The sequence below is a fragment of the Psittacula echo genome (genome assembly GCF_963264785.1).
Source record: "Psittacula echo genome assembly, chromosome: 6".
Taxonomy (NCBI): domain Eukaryota; kingdom Metazoa; phylum Chordata; class Aves; order Psittaciformes; family Psittacidae; genus Psittacula; species Psittacula echo.
The window spans coordinates 26,461,707-26,474,107 of NC_137743.1; the positions used below are offsets into that span (position 1 = coordinate 26,461,707).

The following is a 12,401-nucleotide window of genomic DNA, read 5'->3' on the forward strand; positions in this document are numbered from 1 at the left end:
TGTTGGCTACTTGAACGCTGCTTCTTTTTACTCCCTTGTCTTCAAAGCCACACTTATATTTAGATTGATCTTTCTAAGGCAGCTATATGGCCCCATTACTGTGGATCTGAACAGCTCACAGCCTTTAATGCTTTTATCCTCCTAGCACCCTCTGATGTAGGGATGTTCTATTTTCCATGCTTTACTGATAGAGAACAGAGACAGTAAAGCTCAGACTGGTTCCAGTGGGAATAAAATGCCTGCTTGCCTTTATATCTGCACATAAATGGCTTGCCCAAGGTTATTCAAGCAGTCTGTGGCAGAGGGAGTGTCCCTATGTTTTTAATTCCAGGTGGGCCCTCTCTGTCTTAAACAGGTTTGGTTTTGGTTTTGCCCCCTGCCCCCCAAATTCAGAGTTAGGTGTAGGGCAACCACTGGAAAATACAGTAGATCTGAAAAGCAGAAAAAAACATCTGAGCAGCTTTTGACTAAAGGAAGTGAAATGGGGTAAGGTGGTAGGAGGGGAGGAAGCACTATTATTTAAAAGCTGGTCATTGTATGGACATACAATTTTTAAAAGTGCTAAAATGGTTATCATAAGAAAATCTGTTAAGGAAGAGATTCCAAGCTTTTATTAGATGCTCGAAGCTCTCTTTGAGATTTCTCAGCAAGTGGGAAATGAAAAGTCAAGAAAGAAGGTGGTATAATCATCTGGTTAAGCAGCCAGGATCGGGCTGTTAGAGCAGGCAAAACAGCAGTTGCGTGACAGGAAGTAAGAAGAATTAAATTTTCAGAAGAGTATAGCACGGATATGTAGGATATGAAGAACAGAGATTTTTTATACAGTTCTATTTCAGTGGACACTTAAATGTTCCTAATGAATGCTTTTAGATACCTAAATCCCAGTGGCACCCGAAACAAAGACTACAGAAAGCCTAGGTCTACTAGGAAGCATCAAGTGCCTCTGTAAGTTTATACTTTACTCCTGAACAATGACAAGGAAGAACTTGGAGGATATTGCTTCAGGTCACCAATATTCAGCTTATGGTGAGCTATCATTTAAAGAAGCTATCATCAACATTTTACCCATGTAACGGTATAAATTATGAATGGACATACTTATGTAAGTTTTACATTCCTAAAATGATAAGGTCCAGCTCTCCTCAATACAAGGTGGTATTCTTGATCTTGTAGCAGGTCAATTTTGTTGTGGTTTGGTTTTGGGTTTTTTTCTTTTGTTGGTTTTTTTTTTTTTTTTTTTTGCCAGCATGGCAAAGCTGACCATGAGCCAAAGATGTGTCCTTGCAGCAAAGGCGGCCAATGACATCCTGGCACAAAGGGTTGCCTTGGGAAGAGTATTGCCAACAGGCAGAAGAAGTCGGTCCTTCTTCCATACTCTGCATGAGCATAACACTACTGGACCCATGGCTGCTGGGTTCAGTACTGGGCTCCCAATCAAAAATAGACATGAACTTCCTGGAGTTAGCCCAGTGAAGGGATGCAAAGCTGATCAAGGGACTACAGCATCTTTCCCGTGAGGAGAGGCTTGATAGACCTGGGACTGTTCATCCAGGAGTGGAGAAGACTCAGAGGGATTTATGATTCTGTGAGGGCACAAGGGCTCTACTCAACACAGCTACAGCTCTTAGATAAAACCTGGAAAATGAAAACCTGACATAGGAGAAAACATTTGTGGAAATTCACTTAACATATGAGGAAAAAACTAGAACTAGGATTAGGCTGGAATTAAAGTGACTTGCTGTGAAATATTGTGTGATTCCTGGTACAGCAATAAGATTTCCCACCATCTGGATGGCTAAGTTTATGGCTTTAGTGTCACTACAGAATATGAACTATTGCTAATAGTATTATTATTACTAAAACAAAATCCCAATAAACTTTGGGGCAAGAAAGAAATAACAGAAGGATATATCCCTTAAAAGCTGTCTGGAAACAAGTCTGTGGTGCTCAGTGGAACTGAATGCCAGACTTCTGGAGATACATCTGGGCTTTCTGGCTTGGCAACAACCTTGTACTTGTAAAGTTAATCATATTTTTGTGACTAAATATAGTTTCTCTCCATGAAGCTGAGCTGCACCATGTCAGCTTGCTGGCTACACGTTTGAAGATCTTTGTCCTATGTTGCATCTTGCTGGTTAGAAAAGCCTTGGTTTATTGATTTGGTATCTACAGCTGGAGCTTTAGGTAGAGGTCATGATGAGCAATGTTCTTTTAGATTTTCAGCACTACAGCTGATGGTTGACAAAATGACAAAATTTTTAGCTTAGCTCTTACTTCAGCTGAACAGTGTCAGGTTCCCAAATCAGTCCACAAATGCTTAGAAGACTGCTGCATTCTAAACAAACATTAAATATATTTAAGGGGAAAAATCAGTTCCTGCCCTTAATCTACTTAGTAAAACATGATATAAAATGCACTAAGTCATATACTGTTACATTGCAAAAGCAGACACTTAAGGATGTCTATAGTTTCTGTTCAGCTACCAGTCCCGGAGGCTTTGGATGTTATTAATGACACATACAGGATTTTAATAAGTGAAACAGATGTCAGGCTTGGTATGAAGGTCCGAATTTTAACAAAGGACTAAAATGTCTGTAACTAAGGAAGCATTTAGAATCTTACTGGGGACAAATAAGATTCACATAAAGTAACCTGACAACAAAATAGAGTTCTACTCTCTGTCTTGTAATGTCTTTGCAGTGTTGGAGGGGTAAAGATCAAGAAGATCCACTCATAGAGCATGAAGAACTGTGGCCTCAGTGCTGTATGCAGTGTAAATATTCCTTGCAAAATTCAAATGGAAAAGAACTGGGAGTAAAAAAGGGTAGAGAGAATGAAGGCTCACAGTGATGTTCTTATCGTTAGGAAGCAGAGATGGCCCAGAGATGATATCACTGGGCTAAGATGCCACTTTGTGCAGCCACACAGGCAATATGAATCACTTTACTGGAGGAAGCAATGGGAGAAGTTAATACTGCTACCAGTGCAAACAAGTAGAACTGCCAATTTTTTTCATTGACAAGATATACAAATAGGAGTACTGAAATGCTCAGGCCAACTCTTACAGCTAAACCAGCCAAACAAAACCCCAACCCTATTAAAAGTCCAAGACACGAGCACAGGTTAACTCCAGCAGTATAATAACTGATGAATCAGGAATATTTTTAGTAGAACCTACCTGTGACCTTGCCCAAGGTGAGTGATTTAATGGCCTTAAAATCAATCTCAGAAAAGTTGTGTTTGAGTTTGAGAACTTGATCAACCTGGAAGTGGTCAATAAAATTAGTTCATTACAACAGCACATAGACACCCCTAGATCTCTCTGTACTGCAAACTTCTGGGAATGCTCTCAGCTGCAAATCAGTTAATTCTGCCCCCAAGCATGATTCAGTTTCTAAAGATAGCAAAGTGAATGTGCTTTGATTTTAGCATGAGAACCTGAAAAGTATACCAGAATAGTCATATAAAGGGCTTTGAAGAAACTTCCCCTGCAAAAAAGCTTAAAACGTTTGACACTGAAATCCCCCTGCTTCCCAAAATCCATGTGTAGTCACTTCAGAATACACTCAAAAGAAGGCTCTCTAGAAATGTATTGTTAAAAATTAGTTCTGCACAGAAGAAAACCTCAGTGCAGACAATAGAAGACTGTACTTAAGCAAAATCCTGGCTTTTAGCATAAGCTTCCTTCCTAGATAATCAGGCCTACCCACCCTTGTTGTGTGCTGTGTTATCATTTTACCATCTAGATGTAGAAACTGTAGAGGAAAAAACTCAGCTGTGGTGTTCCCTGTGTTTCTGTCTCCTTCTCATTTTACTCCTTAACATAAGGCTTCCCTAGACTTTGCTACCCTTCCCTGTTAAATGACTGCTGCCCAGATCTAGCCAAGTTGTTTTCTAGCATCAACTGGTATAATAAGCCTCAGAAAGAAAGCAGAAGGAGCAGTAGAGGTGATAGTCTTCTCTCTGCCTTGGAAAAACAGGTGATGCAGGGAAACAAGGCGGAGGAGGGTTCTTGGCTCTCATGAGGTTGTCAGATTCAGCATGGCTTGCTTCCAGCAAAGTTACAGGGCATAGTCATGCACATGGTGACTGCACCCTGCATTCCCTCAGCTTTTCCTTCTCTGTGAAAGGATAAGGCACCTGGGTCATATTCTCCCTTGAAACACACACCCTAAATGAAATTACATTCCCAGGTGCCTGTTCCTCAGCTATTTTTCTCCCTTTGGAAACTTTTTAATGAACTATACTGTGTGCTTCCTCTTGGATTACAGGTTACACAGACATCCCTAAGCCCCAGAACCACTCCAATGGTCCAGATGAACTTCTGGCCAAAGGCGTTTCATGACAATTCACATATTGTTACAGACAAGGGAAAGACCACTCACAGGAAAAAACTACAGTTGGGCACTCTGAAGCAGGGTGTGGGTGGAGCTTTGGTCTAACCTACAGGGCTATTTTTCCGCTGGACCAGATTTGTTTGCACCAGAAGAATACAAAACCTTTGCCTCCTGCTGGCAATCAGGCACTGAAATCAGTGGGTCTGTTTGTGGCATGAAGTATTATTTAACACTCAACATAAACCATGGCATACCTGAACCACAAGCTCTCTGCCTTCTCTGTTAATCTTCACATGGTGCAGTTCTTGATTGGCAAAATTTCCAGAGTTAATTGTGAAAATGAGGAGCCCATCCTTACTCAGCTTGTATCGGACCTGTAAACTTCCTAAAAACAGAGCAAATTTCTATGTATAAAACCCGTGTCAATAATGAGAATTCAATACCGTTACACAACATATAACTAACTTTATTACAGTGAAGTAACAAGGTTAGAAAGTCAAGAAAGAGGTTGCAGAGAAATGAAAGAGCTCAAACTGTAATGAAAAATGTGAGAAAAATAATGCACTGGAAGAGCTTTCCTTTCTATTAGGTAACAAACTCTCCTATGGAGAAACATAATTAACTTAAGTTTATCAAGGAGAGTGTGTCTGCCACAAAAGCTGATATACAATAGTATGTTAAGGATCACTTCCACCAGAGGGCATGCAGGTCTTGCACTGTTCTATTAAACTAATATTGGTGGATTTTACTATTCCTTTTCATCAACATGTAATAGACAATGCAGAAGACAGCAACAACTGTGAGAATTACAGCTTAATTTCAAACATTTAGAAGCCCCTACTCATTTAATTTATATGCAACACAAGAAAAGATATATTGTAAATGCTTATGCAGAAAAAAAGTTTTTACTTTGTATCTAATCTAATGTATTTGAAGAAGTAAATATATTTTATAGGTACGTAGCAAATAAAAGACAGACTAGGGACAACGTAGGCCCCCTTCGGAAGATATCGGGAGAACTGGCTACACTGAATTTGGAGAAGGCTGAGGTTCTTAATGACTTCTTTGCCTCGGTCTTCACTGGCAAAGGCTCTGACTACACCACCCAAGTCTTGGAAGGCGAACGCAGGGACTGCGAGAATGAAGACCCTAGGCCCACTGTAGGAGAGGATCTGGTTAGAGACCATCTTAAAACCTGAAAGTGCACAAGTCCATGGGACCTGACAAAATCCATCCGCGGGTCCTGAAGGAGCTGATGAATGAAGTTGCTAAGCCACTGTCCATCATATTTGAAAAATCATGGCAGTCAGGTGAAGCTCCTGACAACTGGAAAAAGGGAAATATAACCCCTATTTTCAAGAAGGGGAAAATGGATGACCTGAGGAATTACAGACCAGTCAGTCTCACCTCTGTGCCTGGCAAACTCTTGGAGCAGATTCTCCTGGAAGGCATGCTAAGGCACATGAAAAACAAGGAGGTGGTTGGTGACAGCCAGCATGGCTTCAACAAGGGGAAATCCTGCCTGACCAATCTGGTGGCCTTCTATGATGGGGCTACGAAACTGATGGACAGGGGCAGAGCAGTTGACGTCATCTACCTGGACTTGTGCAAAGCGTTCGACACTGTCCCACACGACATCCTTGTCTCTAAATTGTAGAGACATCAATTTGATGGATGGACCACTCCGTGGATAGAGAACTGGCTGGATGGCCGCACGCAAAGAGTTGTGGTCAATGGCTCGATGTCCGGCTGGAGACCTATAACCAGTGGTGTCCCTCAGGGATCGGTGTTGGGACTGGTCTTGTTGAACATCTTTGTCGGTGACATGGACAGTGGGATTGAGTGCGCCCTCAGCAAGGTTGCCGATGACACCAGGCTGTGTGGTTCGGTTGATACGCTGGAGGGAAGGGAAGCCATCCAGAGGGACCTCGACACACTTGTGAGGTGGGCTGATGCCAACCTGATGAAGTTTAACCATGCCAAGTGCAAGGTCCTACACCTCAGTCGCAGCAATCCCAGGCACAGCTACAGGTTGGGCAGAGAAGAGATTCAGAGCAGCCCTGCAGAGAAGGACTTGGGGGTGTTGGTCGATGAGAAAAAGAACATGAGCTGGCGGTGTGCACTCACAGCCCAGAAAGCCAACTGTATCCTGGGCTGCATCAAAAGGAGCGTGACCAGCAGGTCAAAAGAGGTGATCCTGCCCATCTACTCTGCTCTTGTGAGACCCCACTTGGAGTATTGTGTGCAGTTCTGGTGTCCTCAACATCAAAAGGACACGGAACTGTTGGAACAAGTCCAGAGGAGGGCCGCGAGGATGATCAGGGGAATGGAGCACCTCCCGTATGAAGACAGGCTGAGAAAGTTGGGGCTGTTCAGCCTGGAGAAGAGAAGGCTGCGTGGAGACCTCATAGCAGCCTTCCAGTATCTGAAGGGGGCCTGCAAGGATGCTGGAGAGGGACTATTCATCAGTGACTGTAGTGACAGGACAAGGGGTAACGGGTTCAAACTTAAACAGGGAAAGTTTAGATTGGATATAAGGAAGAAATTCTTTACTGTTAGGGTGGTGAGGCACTGGAATGGGTTGCCCGGGGAAGTTGTCAATGCTCCATCCTTGGCGGTGTTCAAGGCCAGGTTGGATGAGGCCTTGGGTGACATGGTTTAGTGTGGGGTGTCCCTGCCCATGGCAGGGGTGTTGGAACTAGATGATCTTGTGGTCCTTTCCAATCCTAACTATTCTATGATTCTATGATTTCATATAAAAATGAATGCCAAGCTTCTCTTTCAGTCTTTGTATCAAAAAAAGCATTGTGACTTCTGATAAATAACAGTACCATAACAATCCAAATTGCACAAGAAAACAGAAAACAAAGAATCCAATATGCATTTTAATCCTTCCACAAATGACTACAGGGAAAAATAAATAAACACACACACACACACACATATATATATATATATATAAAATTTAAAATTTAAAAGGAATAGAACCTATTCTGAAAAAATCCCTTCAAGCTTATTTTTCTAGGAATTAAGCAGCAGGGAGGAAAAAAATCTCTGAACTTTTGGAGCTCTTTTGATACATCAGCAACCAAAATACATGGAATCACAGTGACACTATAGAGTTAAAAAGCTTTCCTAATGAATCTTTTACTTTATTACTGTCTCCAAGGAGAAAATGAACACTGACAGCACCACAACTTGAGCAAATGGTCCTTTGTTTACTCTGTTTTGAAAATCATCATAAAATCCCCTCCTATCTCCTTCAGTTTCAGTACTTCTGTTAGCACAAGTTGAACTATTCCAAGTATCACCAGGTACTGCAGAAATCTACGGGCAAATGTAACCTATGTTGAACGGTAAGGACCAATTATTTGTCACTGAAGGATGTGTTCACATTATGTTAGTTCTATGACTGGTTTCAGTGTTTGCAGAGGCAACGCTTACGTGCATATTGCGATGCAGCACCATATTAGAGAAGCCTACTATACACCTGTACAAGCTGCTGCATATCCATTGTGCACTGCAATGTTATTCAGAGACACCTCTGACTCCAGAAAGAGTCTAGCTACTTGAAGAGGTAAACGGGCAGCCCTGCTTGGCTCCTGTATTCAGCCAAGTTAATACTGCAAGACTGCTTGCTGGTCTAGTTAGTGAGAAGGGACATGGAGCAATTCCCCTTCACTACATAGTGTGGACACAACTGCTGTCTTTCACCTTCCAAATCCTTCCTTAGTAAAGACAGTTCTGTTGTCCTACAAGCTACTGTGAAACCACTTTAAAAAAAAGCTTAAAACAACATATAAATTTCCTGCGAATGAAGAATTTAGCCAGCTCTACACAACTCACAGTGATGTTGGGAGTCTTTCCAGATTGAACCCAGAGACCAGTTAAGATCATCCCTCCTTTTCTCTCACTAGGATGTTTGGCTGCTCAAGTTTCTAAGAGCTGCACTTTTTATAACATACAGTATATCCCAGATGAGCACTGCCTCTCTCTAAGCTTTGGAAGATAGAAACAAAGCTTCCAAAAAAAGAGGTAAAATTGAGAATGAACTACTAGGTTGAAGGCTTTTTAGCTGATTGAGACGGCTGCTGGATCAGGTGAGCTTTTAAAGTAAAAATAAAAAAAAAAAGGAGATGGAAAACATTTACTTTCTCACACACAGTCATAGGTGTTGGAGCAGAATTTGTGAAGAGATCTAGGTCAGTAGCAACTGCTAAATTATTCAGTGTAATATTATAGGTCTTGATCCAGCTGCCTTGAATCATACTGCAAAGCTCCCAAATTTCTCATTCCATAGCCACAACAAGGAGCTACTGTCTATCACCATTAATGTCACACTTAAAGGTCCAAACATAAATCACAATCCCATTTCTGGTACTGAATGAAAGATGCATCAACAGAGAATAACAGGAATAACATCTTACAATCACCTTACTCTAGAAAGACATAAGAAAAGAAGCCCAAACATATGGAAATTAAGGGACCTTCTTCAGACTTGCTCATTAGGGCAGTGAGAGAGTTGATAAAAAATTGAGAAGATGCCTGACCCTGCACACCACAGCTGAGAGGAACATACAGAATAAGCTGGAACTAAGATGTGATAGTGTAACAGATTGGTCCAAAAATTAAAATCATGTCCCACCAGAAGGACTTTATAGACTGCCTCTTACCTCAATCCTTTGAAAGTAGTGCAATGCAGAAAATGGAACAGGGCCTAGATTTGGTCTGTGACCCTGTACTAGTTGCTTAGTTTGTAAATATGAGAAAAAAAATCTGCTCTTTTTGGATTCTATGAACACACCAGTGTATAAAATATAAATGGTACTACTATAGTCAGGTGATCAGCAACAACATAGAATCATAGAATAGTTAGGGTTGGAAAGGACCTTAAGATCATCTAGTTCCAACACCCCTGCCATGGGCAGGGACACCTCACACTAAACCATGTCATCCAAGGCTCTGTCCAACCTTGTACACTGACAGGGATGGAGCATTTACAACTTCCTTGGGCATCCTCTGCCTCACCACCCTTACAGTAAAGAACTTCCTCCTTATATCCAATCCAAACTTCCCCTGTTTAAGTTTGAACCCATTAATTCTTGGTCCTGTCACTGCAGTTCCTGACAAAGAGTCCCTCCTCAGCACCCTTACAGGCCCCCTTCAGATACTGGAGGGCTGCTATGAGGTCTTCATGCAGCCTTCTCTTCTCCAGGCTGAACAGTTCCAACTTTCTCAGCCTGTCTTCGTACGGGAGGTGTTCCATTGAACATTTGTGTTCAAAGCGAGCCAGCAAGATCTGCTATCTATCTAGGCTCTCAGCTGCTGCAAACCGGGATTTACCCATTGACTTTATCAGAGAAACACTGATTTTAAAATAGAAACCATCTGTTCCATTTGTTGAAAGACAATAGAGGAGGTTCTTGACATCAATTAAGAACAGATCTTACTTTCCACAGTGGTATAATTTTACCTTAAATCATGTAAAGAGATCAGTGAATGGCATCTTATTTTCCCAAATTGCTTTGAATTCCAGAGGCAACTTCTTTTGGATGGCTGCTCTTCAAAACTATTGAATTCAAGTTGGCATTTTGCCTGGGGTCAAATTTGCGTTAATATAAACCAGAAGTACATGGGCTCATCTCTTCAGAAGTGTTTTGGAATTTATACCACTGCAGCTGAGAGCTGATTTTGGCTTGCATTCAATACCAAAAACTTCTGTTTTTCAGAGTACAGAACAATTTGTCTAGCAGATTACATTGCCATTTTGCTACCTGACAGGTAAAATAAATGGATTATTAATTAGGATTATTATTAAGATTTTTTTTTTTTTTTGTCCTCTGAATTTTGATTATCTGGTCCACTGACTTTCTCCATCACATCAGCCCAGAGTCACTAGCTGCAAGTAAAAATCTTTGTGTAAACCAACTTTATTCTCCCTATCCTCTGTTCTATCTGTATTTTGCATAATTTCTGCCTCACAATAGGGATTCACACTAATCATGAACGGTGTAATTTTTAGCCTTCTTGCTGTAGTCATGCCTGTCATCCTCTTTTCAGCTCCCTGTGTCTAAGCATGCACACCTGTAGTACCATAATCCTCAAGCAATACACTACCTGTTGAGTTTTCTTCCTTCTCTAATGTATGTGGGATTACTGGAGGCAATTTCTATTAAGCCCATAAAAGAGGGAGGGAAGGAAAAAAAGAGGTATCATGTTTTGGCCTTGGGCTAGAAAATTTTACTGGGCATATTAGCTCAGCAATGCTAGGTAAGAGTGGGTTCACACTTGATTATTATAGTCATTCTTTTCAGCTTCAAATTTTGCAGACTTTAGATCACCATAGAGATATGCTGTGCTAGCTCTAGGGCAGCCCAAGAGGGGGCAGGCGTAGTTTAGTCACATAGAGCATAGAGCATAGCGTGGCCTCTCTTCACCACTTCTGGAGGAAATGAGTCCATGTGGGCTGCCATGCTACTGTGATGAGACCACTACCAGTATCAGATCTGGCTTGCTACATACACATCGCTGCAGTCTTTAGCCTGTAATCTGAATTAGTTTAATTCATGACTGTAGGGCTGAATGACATCTCTCTGCTGACATCAAAAGAGCTACAAAGCCATTTTAACAGGAGTTAAAGAAGGGAGTCCCCTTCTGCAGGGGAGAGTTCTGGGAAATAGAAATCAAAGGGCAGTATTAATGTCATCCCATGCTGGTGACTGTTCCGAAACAAAACTCTCTCAGGACACACTTTCAGTGGGTTACTACTTACTAGCAGGACATTAATGATCAGTGCCAGTGTAACCAACCAGACAGCTACAGGAATAACATGGTGCCTTCAAACTGCTTCGATATTTTTGTTGAAGACAAGAAAGATGTAGTAGCAGCTCTTAAGTCTAGTGGTAATGAGGACATTAAACCAGTTGGAGATTTCAAAGTGTTCAGCCTGAAGAAGAAAAATATATTCCCAAACCGCAGTGTGAAGAAATACCTTGGCCACAATGCTACATATTCTATGTCCAATACTTTTTCTGATTGAACATGTCAAGAGGAGAGTCCTCTTTCTTTTGCCTTTCTCTACAGAAGAGCCTGAGTGGAATGTCAGCAACATCTGTTGGATCTGTGGCCTATGCCAAGTAACTTTCCATTCATTCTGGACTGCCAAAGCTTGTGTTGAAAATCAGATAGCAATTTTTAAATCACCAGCTGGAAAAGGGAGCATGAGAAAATGCTACAAAGTGTCTTCTAGCTAAGAGAAAAGACTTCCTGGCTTGAAATATCTCACCCCAGTGCTAGATATTTGGCAAAAATGTTAATGCAGCTATGCAGAAAAAAAACCCTGGGTATCAGGAATTTGGTCTATAAATCTATCATTCATAAGCAAGGTTCCTGTAACACATGTCACCAGGACCAGAAGTGTTGTGTCATTTAGTTTTGAAGAACCAAACAGCAAGAAAGGGAATGACACCCCTGGAATCTCAGAAAGCTCTGCAGGACCTTCATTCACAGAAACTGGTTTTAAATGAGCCTAGATGGAACCCAAGATCTCCACCAACTTCATTAGCACTTTTTAATGACTTGTACTGTCTGTAGCAGCTGGTAAGACATCTTGCATCACCCAGAGAAACTGAGATTTGTTCAGGGAGCACATGTAGGTGGCACGCATAAAATGCACAAGTTTATCACTACCATGTAACATCAGAAAAAACTGTCCAAACCAGGGCAGCTGACAACTCTGATTTGGGAGAAGTATGTCTGTATGATTAACAAAACACTGAATTAGGAAAAAGGCCTAGGAGTACCCCTGCATGTCCCATTGCATCAGAGGCACCCAGAAACAAAGGAGTTTAGGACCAACAGAACCTGTTGCAGCTGTCTCAAACAGACACTCACCCTTGGCAGGCTGTAAGATGCTACACCACTACACCCACCTTCACCACTCAACTGAGCTATAACTGAAAGAGAAAATTATTAAGGAAGTCACCAATTAAACAAAGGATGGAGTATATTAGTGAGGCTATTGATGTTGCTGCTACGAAACAGAAAAATAATATTAAAGTACTT

General features: G+C 41.5%; 1 protein-coding gene across 1 annotated transcript in view; it reads right to left on the reverse strand.

Moving 5' to 3' along the window:
• Nucleotides 1-12,401, reverse strand: part of CNTNAP5 (contactin associated protein family member 5) — a gene marked incomplete at its 5' end in the record, with an annotated part of 321,557 nt that overhangs the window by 18,813 nt on the left and 290,343 nt on the right. The window contains 2 exons of the mRNA XM_080622097.1: nucleotides 3,179-3,263; nucleotides 4,592-4,722. Of these exons, the coding sequence (XP_080478223.1) occupies nucleotides 3,179-3,263; nucleotides 4,592-4,722 (216 nt within the window). The remainder of the gene's footprint in view (nucleotides 1-3,178; nucleotides 3,264-4,591; nucleotides 4,723-12,401) is intronic.